Source organism: Mustela lutreola, chromosome 4 (genome assembly GCF_030435805.1).
Source record: "Mustela lutreola isolate mMusLut2 chromosome 4, mMusLut2.pri, whole genome shotgun sequence".
NCBI classification, from domain to species: Eukaryota; Metazoa; Chordata; class Mammalia; order Carnivora; family Mustelidae; genus Mustela; species Mustela lutreola.
The window spans coordinates 187,991,150-188,010,728 of NC_081293.1; the positions used below are offsets into that span (position 1 = coordinate 187,991,150).

The window sequence follows — 19,579 nt, forward strand, 5'->3', positions numbered from 1 at the left end:
CAAAATACTATGAATACACAAAATAAATCATTCCAGATTCAGCAGTCTTCACAATATTGCCATTCTCTCATCCATCCTGCCTGTCCCTTTTTACTGCTGAAATGTCTTAGAGCAAATCCCAAACTTCACGTCATTTCACTTCTGCATTCTTCATATATATTGTCTTTTTTTTTTTTTTTTTAAAGTTTATTTATTTATTTGACAGAGAGAAATCACAAGTAGATGGAGAGGCAGGCAGAGAGAGAGAGAGAGAGAGAGAGAAGCAGGCTCCCTGCCGAGCAGAGAGCCTGATGTGGGACTCGATCCCAGGACCCTGAGATCATGACCCGAGCCGAAGGCAGCGGCTTAACCCACTGAGCCACCCAGGCGCCCCTATATTGTCTTTTTTAAAAATCAATAGTTTTACTTATATAACTACAACACCATTGCTTTATAATACTCAGACCGTATTCTTAGCTTGAACATTTTTTTAGGTACTTCATGACTTACAGTTTTCCTAAGATACTTGGTTATCTTTAGGATAATTATTCCACATTGACCTTGATGGAAAGTTAGAGGACAGATAAAACAAATCATACCTCCCATGAATGTTTGAATGCTGAAGGATCTTTTCAGGACTGTTTCAGAAGGGTTTGCTGTGGAATACAGACTAGTATAGCTACTTATTTCTTGCATTTCAGATGATGTACAAGAAGCTTATAACTTAATTAAGGATCTGGAACCTACTACTCCTCAGGTAATTGAAAATGTGTTACCATGTTGCTAACCAACTTCTGTTGAAAGTACAATTTCAGAAGGATATCAGGAAGGCATGTTAGAGAAGATTCTGACTTGTAGAATCTCAAGAAAGACCATATATATTGATTTAGGAATGTCCTGTGAGACTTTCAATATGAGAATGAACATTCTGCACTTTTTCATGTTTTTAAATTCCCTTATATGTAGTCATTTCCTCTGAAGCGTTGAGGTTTGAAAAAACTGAAATCTAAAATGCTGATGGAACCAACAAGATATCAAAGCTTATCTCACTGGTATAATTGCAGCTTCTCTTTCTCTCCTACTAGATTGTTAGTCTTTGCAGTCAGGGCCTGTGTCTGTATTTCCAACACTGTGTACACTAAGCATGTAACAGACATTGCACTTACTAAATGAAAGACTGAAAATTTTCCAGACCCCATGAAATCTAAACAGATATATTTCTCAAGTGTATTAAAAGTTTCAGCATCTTTAGTACTGCTCTTTTTATGAAACCTCTTACATAAAAACAGTACCTACATAAAAAATTTATAAAGCTGCTAAGGAAGGTGTCTGTTAAAGAATAGAGCCAAGTCTGAAAGCAATAAAGGTGAGACTCCAGGGCTCCAAAAGAGATAATATCTTACAAATGGAGATCAGAGGATACTTTTTTTCTTTAGGAAAAGGATTATTAGCAAATAAAAGTTATTATATGATTAGAAGTGGAAAATGATATATATGATGTGGTTATAAAGAATGGCAGTGGCTAATAAAGTGATAAAAATTATTACATAAATGTTTTATTGTTAATTTTTTCCATTGAGTTGAAATAAAACTTAACTTCTCGAGGTTTCCATTGAGTTTTTCTGCTTAAGACTTTACAAATTTACCAGTGTGGTGAATTTACAAATATGGCGAATTCTGTTATATGGACACTTTCCTGAAAACCAAATGAAATTCTCCTCATTCTTTCATTCAAGCCAGGGATGGATCAGAGAAAAGTGACTCTGGGTAACTTTTGATAATATATTTAAAGTAGCAAGTTGAAATTTATTTGAAAAAGATTTCATAGCTACATATTCTTTGGGAATTAATTAGTGTTATTCTATGTTGGCAGGAGTATATCCTCAAAGGAGTGGTCAATGCGGCCCTTGGCCAGGAAATGGGTTCGGTGAGTATGAAATCACTGGTAATCTATAGTTGCAGTTATAATGTATGGAAAATATCAAGATGAATGTTCAAGTTTAATCAGCAGTGAGCTTAAAAATAGGCTTATCTGCAGTTCCTTTCCTTTCTTCATATTCCCCAACCCAGGTTCCATTATAAAAAGAATTATGTTATTTAAAGACAAAAAAGAGAGAGAGAGAGAGAGAGAGAGAAAGCTTTAACCCTAAGAATTGCTGCTTCATCTTTTAAAAGCCCAAATTTTAAGCAGCATTTATATCTAATAATAATTGAAAATCGTTGCATAGCTTCATTCTTATTTTTAGTGAGTTTGGTTAACCTTGCAGATCCCTGAGCTATAATTTTGGCATCTGTAAAATGGAGATAATTGTTTCTTTGGCAAATACTTTATAAATATTTTAAAACGCTGTTTAAAATTAAGTTCTTATCCATCTGACTATGGCACATTAAGTCCTTTTGGGAACAAAGTAGATATAAATAAATATTTTTATGTTTTGCTCACTCTGCAGTGCCTCATATAATGGATAGGCACTAAATAGTTATTGAATAAGTGAATGAGTGTATTGAATTAATAGTCCTTGTTACAACCATGGCTCCTACCACAAGATCTGATGTATGATCAGATCATACATACATACAAAGAACAGTAAGTAAAAAAAAAAAAAAAAAAAAAACAATAAGTATCTGTTGAATGTGTGAATGAATGACTAAATGACTGAGTCCTTTAATGAAGTTACTTTTTGGGATAGAGTTTAGGGAATCACATATTTTTTTCTTCTTTTTTTTATCTGACCCAGGGTAGGTTTAAATTTAGTTTCAGGTTATGATTCTCTAGTGCTTATGCTAATAAGAGTTTATTTGGGAGAGGATGTAAGACAAGGATGTATCTTAAATCCTGGCACATATTTTAAAACTATAATGTGTGATACAAATAAAACATTTTCAGCTTCTGTCAGCTATCTCAGCTCTGCTTTGTTTTTCAGAGGGACCATATGAAAATTGCCCAGCAGTTCTTCCAGCTGGTGGGAGGGTCAGCGAGTGAGTGTGGTATGTCTGAAATCAATACTCATTCACATGATTCATAATTGGAGTTGGTCATATATTGACTGGTGAAGTCTGAATCTCTGTTCAGGGTTACATGTGTCAGCCTTGAAAGCAAAGTATCAAAGTATCAAGTAGGAAATTCTGTGGGAGAGACAGAGGAGAGAAAATTGGGTTAGCTCTTCTCAACATCTCAGCTCAAGTGGGATGAGAGATTGTATAAATAGAAGAGAATAAATGTAATCTTTACTTCATGTGGGTTTTTAAAATTTGATTCTGTTTTTTATTTGAAATTTTAACTTTTATTGATTTTTCAAGAGCTCTTTATATATTCAACTTTCATCATGTCATGAATATTTTTTCGTGGGTCATTTGCCTTTTAATTTTGCCTATGCTATCTTTTCAGATATAAAATATTTAAATCTTATTGAAGCTTATCTTTTTTTTTTTTTTAAAGATTTTATTCATTTATTTGACAGACTGAGATCACAAGTAGGCAGAGAGGCAGGCAGAGAGAGAGAGGAGGAAGCAGGCTCCCCGTGGAGCAGAGAGCCCGATGTGGGGCTTGATCCCAGGACCCTGGGATCATGACCTGAGCCGAAGGCAGAGGCTTTAACCCACTGAGCCACCCAGGTGCCCCGAAGCTTATCTTTTTAAAATGATATTTTACATTGGTATCTATTTTAGAAAGTGCTTTCATGCCCCCACAGTTATATAATCTTCACTTATATTTTCCATCAGTAGTTTGTTGCTTTATTTTATTATTAAAGTATTGATTTAATCAGTCAAGATTGAGGGGCGCCTGGGTGGCTCAGTGGGTTAAGCCGCTGCCTTCGGCTCAGGTCATGATCTCAGGATCCTGGGATCGAGTCCCACATCGGGCTCTCTGCTCAGCAGGGAGCCTGCTTCCTCCTCTCTCTCTGCCTGCCTCTCTGCCTACTTGTGATCTCTGTCAAATAAATAAATAAAATCTTTAAAAAAAAAAAAAAAAAAAAAAAAAAAGATTGAGTGTAAGATTTCAGAAAAGGCTATTAAAAGGGCTGATAGCGGGGCACCTGGCTGGCTCAGTGGGTTAAGCCGCTGCCTTCGGCTCAGGTCATGATCTCAGGGTCCTGGGATCGAGTCCCGCATCGGGCTCTCTGCTCAGCAGGGAGCCTGCTTCCTTCTCTCTCTCTCTGCCTGCCTCTCAGTGTACTTGTAATTTCTCTCTGTCAAATAAATAAATAAAATCTTTTAAAAAAAAAAAAGGGTTGATAGTTAGCCAGTATGAACTGGTATGACTGTTTGTACCAGTTGTCTAGGGCCAGCATCTATTCTGATGAACAGTATTTGTGGTGAACTAGTTGTGAAACATTTTTATCACCCCTGGATATTCATTTTCTTTCAGATGTTTCACCAAAACCATTTATTGAATAATACTTCCTTCTTCATTTGACTCATTCATACAACAAAAATTTATTGAAGTGTTGGGAATATAGTAAACAAAATAAGTCTTCCATCCTTGTAGACATACAGTCCAGTTGGACAGACAATAAATACAATAAAGAAAGCGGTTATATAGTATATCTGACTGTGATAAGTGCTACGGGGGGAAAATTGAACAGAGCAAGAATGAATAGGAGTGCCAGTGCCAAGGGTGAGGGGCTATACTCATTCTCTACTATCTGAAACAGGAATCTAATAACAGACAGAAAGTTGGACCAGATGGTTCCGTGACAAATGATTTCTCCATTTGAGACTGGAAGTGCTAAGTTGTCTTAGATGAGTGATGATGGAGACGAAGACATGATAGTTGAATGTGCATGTGTCAGAGTGGGTAGGAGACTCAAAGCCTTGGAAGAACATCTGAGGAATACTGTAGTCTGCATGGTGTGTGTTCATTCTGGAGTCTGTGAGTTAGCCCCGAGAGAGATTATTGGTTACTCTCAAGTACAGTAACCTCCATTATATTGAGGTTTTGTCCCCTGAATAGAATCTATAATTTCAGAATCTGGAAAGATGTCTTGTAGTACATTCCTATCCCTAAATTATAAAGTAACCAAAATTTCAGCCAAAGAGAACTTTCAGTTTCATGAATATACCTGAGTAAGTTTAATAATAAGTTTCTTTTCCCATTCCATTTCAGATACAATACCTGGGAGGCAGTGCATGGCTTCCTGTTTCTTTCTGCTGAAGCAATTTGATGATGTCTTGATTTACCTCAACTCATTTAAGGTTAGTATAGAATTTTTTAGATGAGTTTGTCTACAAAATACTATATATAATGTGTCAGAAGTAAGATATTTTTAGAGGGGGGGGCGCCTGGGTGGCTCAGTGGGTTAAGCCGCTGCCTTCAGCTCAGGTCATGATCTCAGGGTCCTGGGATCGAGTCCCGTGTCGGGCTCTCTGCTCAGTGGGGAGCCTGCTTCCCTCTCTCTCTCTCTCTGTCTGCCTCTCCATCTACTGTCAAATAAATAAATAAAATCTTTAAAAAAAAAAAAAGATATTTTTAGAGGGATGCCAGGGTGATTCAGCTGGTTAAGAGTCTGCTTTCGGCTCAGGTCATTATTAGTCCTGGGATCAAGTCCCACATTTAGGATCCTTGCTTAGCAGGGAGCTTGCTTCTCCCTCTGCCTGCCACTCCCCCTGCTTTGTGCTCTCTCTCTCTCCCTCTGATAAATAAAAATCTTAAAAAATAAATAAATAAATAGGGGCGGCTCGGTGGCTCAGTGGTTTAAAGCCTCTGCCTTCGGCTCAGGTCGTGGTCTCAGGGTCCTGGGATCGAGCCCCACATCGGGCTCTCTGCTCAGTGGGGAGCCTGCTTCCCTCTCTCTCTCTGCCTGCCTCTCTGCCTACTTGTGATCTCTTTCAAATAAATAAACAAAATCTTTAAAATAAATAAATAAATAAATAAAATCTTAAACTTTTAGAGATGTCCCTTTTACTTCAGTGGCATCGATGGTGTTAGCTAATTCCTTAAAATTATTTTTGAGTTTGTCTAGTATAACTGATATGTTATATTGGTATGTTAATATTCAATGTGACCTATTCTTGGGATGTTTTTCAGAGTTACTTCTACAATGATGACATCTTTAACTTTAATTATGCCCAAGCCAAAGCTGCCACAGGCAACACAAGTGAGGGTGAAGAGGTGGGTACATGCTTTTGATGCATTCAAATGTTTCTATTTAAAAACATGATTAAAAAAAAAAAATTAAAAAAATAAAAAATAAAAAAAAAATAAAAACATGATTATCCTTTAACTTTTTGAGGAATTCCCATACTGTTTTCCAGAGTGAAACAAAATAGATGAACATAGAGGAAAGAAGAAAAAAAAGAGGCAAACCATAAAACAGTCTTAACAATAAAGAACAAACTGGGGATTGCTGGAGGGGAGGGGTGAGGGATGGGCTAAATGGGTGATGGGAATTACGGAGTGTACTTGTGCTGAGCACTGAGTGTTGTAAAGTGTTGAATCACTAAATTCTACAACTGAAAGTAATATTATACCATATATTAGCTAACTGGAATTTAAATAAAAACTTGAAAAAATATAAAAACATTTTTATCTTTTTCTCACTGAAATAAAATGTTCAGGGGCAAAGGATTATGAAAAGTTCCTTTGTCCTTAGGTTACATTAAGAAATACAGTGTGAGGGACATATAGATTTTTAAACCATATTACTATTTTTCTTTTTCTGCTATATTTTATAAAAGCATAACATACATTGAGAAAAGTATCCAAATCAAAGTATACAGTTTGATGAATTTTTAAAGTCAACATACCCAAATAATCCATCCTTAGATCATGAAACAGTATTACCTTAACCCTGTAAAAACCCTGTCATCTTACTGTTTGAGTCCGTTCCTTTCTCCCAAGGCTAATCACTATGACTTCTAACTCCATGAATTGATTTTCCTGAATCATTCAAAGCAATTCCATTGAATTATTCAATTAGATTTTGTTATTATTTAGCAAGTTTTTCCTTTTATTATTCAAATTCTAATTTTTACCTTACATTATGTCTTCTTTGTGAGTTATTTTAAAATGTGTGTCATAATTTTCAAATGTGTCCCAGACTATTTCATTTTGATTTATAAGTTAATCATATTGTGGTCATCCAGTGTGCTCTGTATTACACCAGTCCTTCAAAATTTGTTGAGACTTGCTTTACTGCCCAGTAACATGATTATGTGTCCTTGAACAAAGTAGGTGTTATGTGGTTGTTAATTATTCTGTTCATATCTTCTTTATCCTTACCAAATTTCTTCAGCCAGCTTCTGAGATCAGTAACTGAGAGTGGTGTGTCAACATCACCACAGTTTTGTCCTTTTCTTAGCAGCGTGAGGAGAATTTGACCATCTGGAAGGCAACACTAAGTATTAACCTAAGGCAAGCCGATAAGGTATTTTTACGACAAAAATATCTTCATATTTATTTCTTTTCTTTCTTCTTCTTGCAGGTTTTCCTTTTAATCCAAAGTGAGAAGATGAAAAATGATTACATTTACCTCAGTTGGTTGGCTCGGTGCTGTGAGTCTTCTTTTAAATGTTACAGAGGAATCCTCTTTTTCTTCTCTGTTGCATAATCTTCTGGATGGAAATTACAGTGAAGAGTTCTAATTTTGTTTTGTAGAATGAGTAAACACTGAAATTGAGCATTGTTCATGCTGCTCTGTGAGGATGGTCCTGTTCATGTATTATGTACATTTACCTTGTGATTAGTTCTACCCTACGATGTTGAGCTAGCATGAACAGTCCTGAAAGATGCCAAGTTTTTCTATCAGCCCTGTTAAAGTTTCCAGAATGTCAGTTTACAGGGTTCTTTGTTAAGTGATACTGTTGCTAATTTTACCTTTTCGTTATGAAGCAGGCCTGAGAAGTGATAAAATATCAAAAACATAATATTTTGTATATTATGGAACCTACGATCTCTTTCCCTCTCCCTTCATTATCTTTTCTTGCTTCTTTTTTTCCCCTTGCATTTCAAATGTTCACAGAGTGTTTAAAATCAGGAGCAAGCAGCAATTGGTGTTCTAAGTGAGGCTGAAACTATATAAGTAGGATTGAATGAATGATACATGACTTTTAAGCAGATGAGCAAAGGGACCAACTGGAAATCAACCCAGTCTAGAAATATATAATTATGTAAATCCTAACTTAAGTATTGTACATATGGTAGAGTTCTGGTGGAGAATCAGCTTAATGCTAACATTGCAAACTTTCTACGTGAGTGATGTTTACCATTTCTCTGTCTGTTTGGAAACTAAAACCAAAGCCAAAGAATAGCAAGATGCAGAATTAGATTTCCTATACATTTAAGAGGCAAAAATCTTTCCGTCCTTTTGTAGATATCATGAACAAGAAACCAAGACTAGCCTGGGAACTTTATCTTAAGATGGAAACCTCTGGCGAGTCGTTTAGCCTCTTACAGCTCATTGCTAATGACTGCTACAAGGTGAGTCTGAGTGAGAGCTAAAGGGAAAACTGAAGATCAGTGTCACATACTACACTAATTAATTATTAGGGAGAAGTGTCCTAGAGATTAAATGGCCATTGGTAAGAGGATTCACATAGAACTACCAGAAATGTCATCCCTGGGCTCTAGCTGGCTCAGTTGGAAGAACATGGGACTCTTGATCTCAGGGTTGTGAGTTCAAGCCCCACGTTGGGTGTAGAGATTACTTAAAAATAAAATCTTTGGGGGTGGTTGAGTGGTTCAGTGGTTCAGTGGGTTAAAGCCTCTGTCTTCGGCTCAGGTCATGATCCTGGGGTCCTGGGATCGAGCCCCGCATCAGGGTCTCTGCTCAGCAGGGATCCTGCTTCCCCCCCACCCAACCCCACCACCTGCCTGCCTCTCTGCCTACTTGTGATCTCTGTCTGTCAAATAAATAAATACAATCTTTAAAATAAAGTATTAAAAAATAATAAAATAAAATCTTTAGGGGCACCTGGGTGGTTCAGTTGGTTTGGTAGCTGACTCATGATCTCAGCTCAGGTCATGATCTCATGGTCATGAGCTCAGGCCCATTTTGGGCTCCATGTTGGGAGCTTAAATAAATAAATAAAATTTTTTAAAAAATGGAATGTCATCCCTTTTATGAACAAAATGAGCTCAGAGATAGCATTTCAGGGTTTTACATGTATATCAAGTATGTATACATAAAAATGAAATATGAAACAATATATATGAAACAATGATTTAGAGAGGTGGTTTTAGATTTCTAAAGGTCGTGTGTGAGTAGTAGAGATATTCATCTGGTAGTTGGAAACTTGGTTCTGAAGCTCAAGAAGGATGTCTCCTGACATCTAGAGACTTAGATTTGGAGAACTCATCAGCATTTCAATAGTAATTAAAGCCCTGGAAAAAAGATCACCCAGGTAGGGTAGGAAAGTGAGAAGAGTATAGAGTTGCAAACCAAACCTTGGGGAATACTTAAGTGCAAATTATAGACAGGAGAGACAAAGGAACTAGAAAAAGAATAAAAAAGCAATCAGATTTAGTAAAGGACTGGGACTCTATGTGTGTATGCGGGAGTGGGTCTGTGTATGTGTGTGTGGCGGTGGGGGTGGAGTTGGCAAGGAAGGGAGAAGGAGGGAGGACTTTTGGGTCCTAACCTATAGATAAAAAGCTTTTTGACAAATTAGCCTCAAATTCTGGAGCTCAGGTATTCATGTGAAAGGTCAGGGTTAGAAATGTAGTTTTAGAAGTTAATAGGGGCACCTGGATTGCTCAGTCAGTTAAGCATCCAATTCCTGATTTTGGCACAGGTCATGATCCCATGGTCGTGGAATTGGCTCCGCATGCTGGGCATGGATCCTGCTTAGGATTCTCTCCTCTCCTCTCCTCTCCGCCCTCCTCTCTGCCCCTCCCCTTTCCCCAGCCATGTGTATGTGCTCTCTCTTAAAAAAAAAAAAGAAAGAAAGAAAGAGAGAGAGAGAGAGGAAAAAAAGTTAGCAGTAGTTAATGGTGGAGGTGGTGATAGTACTAGGAGTAATAGGAGTAGCAGAAGCAGCAGAGGATGGGAGAGAATGGAGGTTAACCAGTAAATGGGATGAGGAACCACATGGACACCAGTACTTAAAGGATAGGTAGAGTGACGGAGACAGAGGGTGAAGATGGACATAAAAGAAAGAAAAGAACCAGGAGGGGGAGAAAAGTACTCTTCATTCCTGTTTTTCTTGTTCCTGTTATATCAAAAGCCAAGGAAAGAGGATGTCAAATATGCAACCTGATGGAGCTGTATGAGATTTGAGAAAACAATAGTGGGTAGAGAAGAGAATGAGATTAGAAAGCAGATTCAGTGAGTATAGACCACAGTAAGGGAGAAATGTGTTGCTAACTTAAAAGGAAAAACAAGGTTATGGGTTTGGGGTTGGGAAGTATTTTTGCAGGTGGAGGGAGAGTTTTTTTCTTTTAGAATATAAGTTCAGAGTGTATCTTTATGCAGAGGAGCTGTTGAACAGTGAGTTTAAAGATCCAATAGAGTAGGAACATTTCTGATGGAGGAAGACCCTAAAAGAGATGAGAGGAAGATGAGGTAAAGATCAAAGGAAGATAACGACCTTGAAAAACAATTTAGCATAACCTACTGTCTCGGTGGTCCCATGGCCACCCACTGCTTTGGTGAGTCACTGGAAGGGTTCACATGACTCAGAGTTACACTTGTGGCTAAGACTTATTATAATACAGAAAAAGCAGGAAAAAGACATGTATAGGAGAAGACTGGAGAGGTCAAGCCTAGACTTTTTTGCCCTTCCTCTCTGCTAATTGCACAATCACATCTTTCTCCAGCTGCAAACTACAGAGACATGTGCAAGATATCTAGGAAAAACAGAAAAAGCAAATAGGAAAAAAAAAAAGGCAGAATTAAGTCCTAACATGGCAATAATTGCATTAAATGTAAATGGTCTAAATATACCAATTAAAAGACAGACATTGACAGAGTGGATAAAAAACCATAACTAATCTATGTTCTTTTTACAGAAACTCACTTCAAATACAATGACATAGGTAGGTTGAAAGTAAAAAGATGAAAAAGATAATATACTGTGAAATAGGTGGTTAACATATGCTTAACATACGATCCAGCAATCACTTTCCTGGGCATTTATCCCAAAGAAATGAAACCCTGTGTCTGCACAAATACCTATTCCCAATGTCAACAGCAGCTCTATTTGTAATAACCAAAAACTGGAAGTAATCCAAGTGTCCTGCAGTAGTGAATGGTTAAACAAACTGGTTTGGCATGGACTACTATTCATTAATAAACAGGAATGGTGATGATAAGCCTGACTCCATTTCTCGATGTTTGACTGTTGACAGCTTTTAAGCCTCACCCTTTCCTCTTCCTCTTGTGCCCCACATCTGGACAAAGTGATAAGAAATGCTAGTCCCTTCTCTGATGACATCAAGTGGTTCAAACCACACAAGCCCCTGTTCCTGCTTGGGAACCTCATCCCAGCCCCACCCCCAACCACAATAAAAACCCAGCCAGTCTTCTTGCTTGCTCTCTCAGGCCATTTTGGACCTGCTTGAGAGGCCTGGCCTACTTTCCCCCACGGGCCTCAATTATATAAGTAATAAATCTTTCCATGCTCTCTGGGTGTGGCAATATCGCTCTTGGCATACAAACCAAACTTTAGGTGGAGGTCCCACCTGCTTTTTCAGAGTTATATAATAGGAGCAAACCTTTGGTACACACAGTAACTCGGATTTATTTTTTAAAGATTTTATTTATTTATTTGAGAAAGAGAGAGCACCAGTCAGGGAGCAGCAGAGGGACATGGAGAAGCAGACTACCCACTGAGCAGGGAGCCCAATGCAGGGCTTGATCCCAGAACCCTGGGACCATGACCTGACCCGAAGGCATATACTTAACCAACTGAACCACCAAGGCAACCCCAACTATCTTTTTTTTTTTTTAAAAGACTTTATTTGTCAGAGGGAGAGAGAGCGCACAAGCAGGGGAAGCAGTGGGTGGAGGGAGAAGCAGGCTCCCTGCTGAGCCTTATGTTGGACTCTATCCCAGGACCCTGGGATCATGAGCTTAGCTGAAAGCAGACACTTAACTGACTGAGCCACCCAGGCATTCCGTAACTCAGATTTTTTTTAACTGAAGTATAGTTATACACAATAGCACGTTAGTTTCAGGTGTACAACATAGTGATTCAACAACACTATGCTCACAAGTCTAGCTACTATCTGTCATCATACACTCTTATAAACCATTGACTATATTTCCTATGCTGTGCCAAAATAACCTGGATTAACAAGGAATAACAAGGACATTATGCTGAGTGAAAAAGCCAATCTCAAAGGGTCCTGTACTGCTTGATTTCATATATATACGTATATATGACATTTGTGAAATTATAGAATTTTAGAGATGTAGAACAAATTGGTTATTGCTGGGAGTTAGGGCTGGTGAGCAGGGAGGGGAGCACACATGACTGACTATTTACAGGTAGCACAGCCTTGTGGTGATGGAATAGTTCTGTATCTTGATAGCAATGCTAGTTACGTGAGTCTGCACATTTGATAAAATGACAGAACTATATGCACGCACTGTAGCAATGTCAGCTTCCTGGTTTTGATCCGGTGATATTGCACTAATGTAAGCTATAACTGGGGGAATTGGGTGAAAGGAACATGGGACTTCTTTGTACTATCTTCATAATTTCCTGTAAATCTAGAATTGTTTCAAAATAAAATGTTCTAAGAAATGAACCAACCAGAGTTATATCCAGCAATATAGATGCATATATATGTTAAGATATTACATCTTAACATATGTAAGACAAAAAAGAATATTTATGGTATTCTTAGAGATAAAATTTTGAGAGGCAAAATTTAATTATATTGTCTAAAGGTATATACATAAAATTGTAAAAAAAAAACAACAACAAAGATTTTGACAGTCAAAAACTGATGACTATAAACGTTGGAATAGTAGTTGCTTCTGGAAGGAAGGAGAAGGTTGTGGTCTGGAAGGGAAACACAGAGCTTCTGTTTTGCTGTCAAAGTCTTGTTTCTTGACCTAGGTGATGGTTACATTTGCATTCAGGTTATAGGCACTGAACTGTACATTTGTGTTTCATACACCGTTCACATTGTTATTTTACCAAAAGTAATTTGAATAGATCATAGGAAGAAACCTTGAAAAGTAATAAGAACACTTCTTCCTGTGAAATGGGCAGAAATGAGGGAAGGATCAGTGAGAATACAAATATAACTTGAATTGGAGGGAGGAAAGTTGTGTTTTCCCTGAAAGACAGAAAAACGCTAAGAGTACAATAGAGATTTTCAGGAAATTGGCAAAGGTTTAGGACAACAGTTTACAGGAATTTCGAGAGGTGATTCAGCCACCCTGAACAAAAGGGATGGCCTAGTAGTTTGAAGCCTTCAGTGAAATGGCAACACTACATTTATAATGGCTGGTCAACAAAACTCATCTAGGGGCGCCTGGGTGGCTCAGTCAATTAAGCATCTGCCTTTGGCTCAGGTCATGATCCCAGAGTGATCCCAGAAACCCTGCATCAGGCTCCCTGCTCAGCAGGGAATCTGCTTCTCCCTCTCCCTCTGCCTGTCACTCCCCTTGCTTGTGCTCTCTCAATCTCTGTCAAATAAATAAATGAAATCTTTTTTAAAAAAGAAAGGAGGAAAGAAAACTCATCTAAAGAGAATTTAGTGGTATTAGACATGCACTATGAGGCCAAGGAAATGTGTCATGTATTTGGGAAAGAGGTCTGTCAAAATGAATTAAACATTTAGAAGATTTGGTGTTTAGTAGTATCCATCTAGGCATTTTGAGAATTTAGGAACAAGGTCAGGGAAAATAATGTTCTCTTGGGTTGAACATGATCAGATTAGCATAAAATGAATGATAGTAGTCATCTACAGAATGTATGAAGGAAACTGGAATGATACCCTGCTCAAATCACAATTATCACTTTATCAAGATTATACTATAATTAGAAGAAATGATACATGTGTTGATTACAGCATAATTTGACTGTATGTAGAAAAAAATGTTATATTGTTGAAAACTGGATAAAGGTAAGTTGGTGTAAATCGAACCACGTCTCAAATTGTGAGTTTCCTTTTTGTTTTAATAAGAAATTGAAGTTCTATCTAGTTTGCTAACTGATGTTATCACTAACCATACATTTTTTTATACTGTTCTTTTTAAACAGTATCTTTACATTTAGTTTCATTCCATGCAATCTTTTGAATATAAGTATTATCACAATATTTTCTTTTAATCAGATGGGCCAGTTCTACTATTCAGCCAAAGCTTTTGATGTCCTAGAGAGGCTGGATCCCAACCCTGAATACTGGGAAGGCAAGAGGGGTGCCTGTGTGGGTATTTTCCAGATGATCTTAGCTGGGAGAGAACCCAAGTAAGTAATCAGACAAGAGACACTACCTCTGTTCTTTTGCAGGTTTGTAAAGGAAAAGAATTGCTTTCTTGGATGCCATCCTCTAAAAACCCAAAGCTATAATGATGTTTATGATGAACAGAAGATTAAGATGTTTCATATTTCTATATGACCTTTTCGCTCCAGAAATTTTTCATGTTGTAAAATCGGGTCATTCTTAATCATATGTACTAGGGACATTGAACATACTATGGCTTTCAAATATAAAAGCAATATCTATATTTGGATCCAGATGAATTGTCATTTTCATAGAAGTCTTTTTCAATCTCTTCTATTCTTTCCTTTACCTATTGGCTTTTTCATGTCTTTTAATTTAGGCTTCGAAGAATTAGGGATGGAGTGGGTATGGTTGATCATTCTTTTTTCTTTCACCTTCCCATATTCCAGGAAGTACCAAGACAGTAGATTATATAAAATTAAATAGCATACAGCTCCATTTGTAACAAAAATGAAAATACTTAAAACTAAATTTGGTTTTCTTTTTTTTTTTTTTTTTAAGATTTCATTTATTTATTTGACAGAGATCACAAGTAGGCAGAGATGCAGGCAGAGAGAGATGGGGGAGAAGCAGGCTTCCCACATCGGGCTCTCTGCTCAGCGGGGAGCCTGCTTCCCTTTCTATCTCTGCCTGTTGCTCTGCCTACTTGTGATCTCTCACTCTCTCTGTCAAATAAATAAATAAAATCTTTAAAAAAAAAAAAAAGAAAGAAAGAAAGAATTCCTGTTTTACTATGTCACCATAAAAATGGAAGGCTTGGAAGTTCATCACTGGCTTGTGAATATGTAGTGACATAGTCTATCACCGAAGACGTCCTGCTGGAAGTATGTGAGGAACAAGTACGAGTTCATTTTTCCTCTTAGTTCACATGCTGTATTGACACACTTTGTCCTTTCAAATCTTTTCCTCAGAGAGACCCTTCGAGAAGTGCTCCATTTACTGAGAAGCACGGGTAACACCCAGGTGGAGTACATCATCCGGATCATGAAGAAATGGGCCAAAGAAAACAGAGTGCCTGTCTAAAATAGCTCCAGAGTCTGAGGGAACCAGTCACCACTTGGATGTGTAAATGGAAAGCATTTTCCTCACGTTTAATATGAAACGCAGGGCTGTTCTCTGACATTTTCTTCCTTGCCCCTCGACCCTCAAGATCAGTGACTGACTTGCTTAGAACTAGCCTCCTGGCTGAGCTAAATGCCATGGTCTGCCCTGTGGCTCCTGTATGATCCAACTAGCAATAAGACTTTGGACTTGTCTGGTGCCTTTCTTCCAAAAGTACTCAGAGAACTCTTACATAATTAACTGACTTTAAGGAGAATGGAATAATTTTTTTTAATATTGGCATTCTGGCATTTTCCTCTGGCTGCAAGGACAAATGCCTTTAATGCTCAAGAGTCACCATCATTCTGTCGTCTTCATCTTAGCCATCTGTACATTATCCCATTTTACTGGGGAATTCCATTAAGACTTTCATGATGCATTTTTGAATTGGGAGAGCAAAAGTTATAAATAGCGCTATGATTCTAAGAGGGCCAGTAAGATCCTTTATCAAACTCGTTAATAGATAATGGATTCTGGGGATTACTCTTGCAGTAATTCTGATGATAAATAACATGTTACAGTGGTAACAGGAGTAGTGGAGTTTTTTAAAAGGTGAGTACTATGAAAACAGTCTGTGTGGTACATTGAAAGGTATTCAAGAAATAGTATACAAATTGCATTAGTCACTTCTCCATTATATTTTAGGGAACAAAATAGGGACTTTTTTCATATATTGTGCTGAATAAATATCAATTTTGAAAGGAGGGCTACATAGATTATATGTATGCAGTGTGGCTGTTTATTAATGTAATGATAACAAAGCGTGAACTCTGCAGAGCTCTTTGAGGAAGGTCCTCATGGCCGGACTCTATCCTAAGTCATGGCATGTTCCAGCCCCATGTTTCGGAGCTCTCGCAACATATACCTATTATACAGCTGAGCAGTTTTAGACTCAACAACTGATTTTTCAGAAAATAGACATACATGTTTTTCTGTACCGGATTACCTTTGTTCCTACACCATGTATTTTGTTCCTATGAGTTTAAGGTCCGCAGAGTTACAGGTGTACCAAGTATAGAGCCATCCCTATCCACCGTGGAACTGAAAGTCCGTCCTAGTTCCTGGAGCACAACAGACAGCTTCGAGACCTCACGTAAGCATTGCCTCGGTTGTTGGACCCACGCCGCGGCATGCTCTGTGGCTGAGCTGTACAGAACGGGGCCAGGGACAGGGCCAGGGGCAGCTCAGGAGACATCAGTGACTGCAGGTAGCCTCTACCTTCTGGACATTTGCAAGGGGTCCTTTCAGTTCCTGTCTTTTGTCTTAGACCCAGTTCTAATCAGTTCAGAGCACAAGTCAAAACAAACTGGCGTGAATAACTGAATTTTAGAAAACAAAATTACATTATTTTTTGTATGCCAAAGCTTCTACTTTCTCATTAATGTTGTTCCTACTTTTTCAGTAGTTGGTTCTCGGCATCTAAGGTACTTGGTGGATCAGAGCTGGGCAGAACCTGCTCTAATTTTTGAATTATCTTGTGATTCTTACTTAACGCTCACTTAAAATACTAGTAAACATAGTAGTGGAAAAAGATAGAACACCTCTGTGGCTTTTGGCAATAAAATTTGTCTTCCGGTTAATTGCGATTATTTTCAAATCTCCTATACTTGATAAGCTTTTCTACTGATGGTGATTTACTTTTAAATGAGCTTTTGTTGAATTTAACACTCTAGCATCTCCCAGCCATTTCCCAGTCTTTTGAGAAAAGCAGATACTCCAAACATAGCAATTCCTGGAATTTTAAACTGATTTTTAGAAAGTGTTTAATCTATAGAAGTGAGCCAAAAAAGCATAAGGACTAGTTTAAGAGGGATACCATCCAATTCTGTAGTAAGGATAGCTACTCCTGAAACACGTCGGCAGAGTCTCAAGATTGCAGAGCCGTGTTGCCTGGCGGTTTTATTCTGATACGTGATGACTGGGCAGAGAAGAGGGTGAGGCTGAGAAATGTAGCGTCATGTGTACAGTTCAAGACATCCATGTTCTATTTATAGTTGGTAGCAAAGATGAATTGCAAATGGAAAAACATTTTTAATTATTTTTGTACTTTAAAAGAATTATTATATTGTACTGTAATATACTCAAATTAAAGTTTATTATTTGGTCTTATTACGGTATCCTGTGGAGTGCGTTGAATGCAGGTCCTGGGTGTGTCATGTGCCTTCTCCCCTTTCTTGACCCCAGACTGGAAGGAAAAAAAAAATAAAGTCTGGAGCTCCACAGGTACTCCTTATGAGAGAGGAAAGTAGGTATTTTTTTAGGAGCTTTCCACTAAGGCTGTGGTTCCTGCTGGGTCATATTAGGTTTGGCTGTCTGCTGAGTCATAGCTCATTTCAAAAGTGTTCTAGCCAGTGCGTGGTACGACACCTCACACAAGAAAGCTCGCTGATACTTGGTCACTGAATAATCAAGCATACCGTAGCTGGTGGAACAAAGGACTTGTGAGACCTGACCTCATGTAATTCTGACTCATCTAATTATTGCTTTATTGTGTGCCAAGCATATCCTGGGAGTCAGGAATGCAGAGAGAGATAATGAAAGTCCTGACTTAAGGAACTCAGTCCAACTGGACTATATACAACTAAACACAATAGTGTGTGCTTGTTGTCGGCAATAGGAACAAAGCTTTGAGAGAAAATAAGGCAGTGGGTTGGGGCTCCTGGGCGGGCCAGTCCGTTAAGCATCCAACTCTTGATTTCGGCTCAGATCATAATCTCGGGGTTGTGGGCACATCAAGCTCTGTGCTCAGTGCGGAGTCTGTCCTTCCTCTGCTGTTCACTCTTGCTCGCTCTCTCTAAAATAAATAAAATCTTAAAAAAAAAAAAGAAGAAGAAGGCGGCAATGGAATGTTTGTGTCCCTTATAAAGCGACACCTCCTGCCTCACTGGGGAGCAGCAATCAGAATGGATCCTGAACCACTGCAACTGGCAAGATGCCCCGGCTTCCAGCACACATGCAGTGTGTGCAACATATATCCAAGCACATGGCAGCCCAAGGACCTGCTATCCCCCGCTAAGGCTTGGCACACTTAGGGGAGAGCAAGCGGGCATTACCGGATCACAGTATTTTTATCTACTTTTCTAGTGGCAAAATGAATTCGTGATCTACTACTTCCTCTATTTAGGAGGAATGATTTAGAGAAATGGTCATCTCTGCTTCTTCACCCTCTAAAATACTTCTGAGGTTTGTGGGTATCTGATGATAGTGTTCAAGCAGCGTTCTGCCTCTTTAGAGATGCCGTCAGAGAAGCAACGGTAGAGACCTCCTGACGTGCCTGGATCCCGAACCCTGGGCTGCAGGACTAAGTGAAGAGTGGAGACCCCACACCGTCACTGGACGAGTATGACCAGCTGATGCTTGTGTATTGAGTGTGTAGTGTACAGCCTGATTGATGCTTTTTGTTGCAACAAAACCATTCCTTGAAATAAAATCTGGATGCCATATACAACTAGGAGGGACCACCTTGGTGGTTGGGGCAAAGCAGGGGAAAGAAGCAGATGTAGCAGGGCCCCCACTCAGGCTGCCCCTCAGGGTGACACACAGACCATATATGGAGTGAGGCACCTAAACTGTGCCTAAACTATGGCTACATCTAATTTTATTCATCATAGTTTTTGTATATCCATTCATGTATTCATGTATTTATTTGGTAAGTTACTTACATCCCACTGTGTTCCAGGAAAGGTTGGTGATAAATTACCAAAATACATGCTACAGAGTATAAATAGAAGGCATTTGAGAGTAAAAGAAGCCAAGACTAGAGTTCATACACAAAAGGGCATACCAGAATCACTAGAGATGGGCCAGAAGTTCACCTTTAGGGTTCCTACTGACTAAAGCAAAGAGTGAAATATAACCACATAAAAAACTCACAGTCCACCTATATGAATGAACTCCCTATTGGGAAGAAAAAGTTGGATTCTCAGTGATCTCTGATTGTTTATGGGATTCTAATTAGGGTTTCTGCACTCTGAGACATGACTACATACTTCACAAAAATTTCAAGGGAGTCCTATTGCTTCCTGAAATGTACGGGTCATTCCTACTATGTACAATTAAATAATTACACTTGCCCTTGTTTTTTATTTCCTCTAGAAA

The 19,579-nt window shown here is 38.4% G+C and overlaps 1 protein-coding gene across 4 annotated transcripts in view; it reads left to right on the forward strand.

Annotated features, from left to right (window-relative positions):
* IFT56 (intraflagellar transport 56) overlaps positions 1-17,590 on the forward strand; it is a 47,239-nt gene extending 29,649 nt beyond the window's left edge. For 3 of the 4 annotated variants that reach the window (XM_059171980.1, XM_059171979.1, XM_059171982.1), the window contains 9 exons: positions 681-736; positions 1,853-1,906; positions 2,904-2,967; positions 5,087-5,175; positions 6,008-6,091; positions 7,404-7,473; positions 8,292-8,398; positions 14,210-14,343; positions 15,292-17,590. In XM_059171980.1, coding sequence (XP_059027963.1) covers positions 681-736; positions 1,853-1,906; positions 2,904-2,967; positions 5,087-5,175; positions 6,008-6,091; positions 7,404-7,473; positions 8,292-8,398; positions 14,210-14,343; positions 15,292-15,403 — 770 coding nt within the window. In that variant the 3' untranslated portion in view covers positions 15,404-17,590. The remainder of the gene's footprint in view (positions 1-680; positions 737-1,852; positions 1,907-2,903; positions 2,968-5,086; positions 5,176-6,007; positions 6,092-7,403; positions 7,474-8,291; positions 8,399-14,209; positions 14,344-15,291) is intronic. The other variant, XM_059171981.1, reaches the window with a different exon arrangement.
* Positions 17,591-19,579: the final 1,989 nt, after the last annotated feature.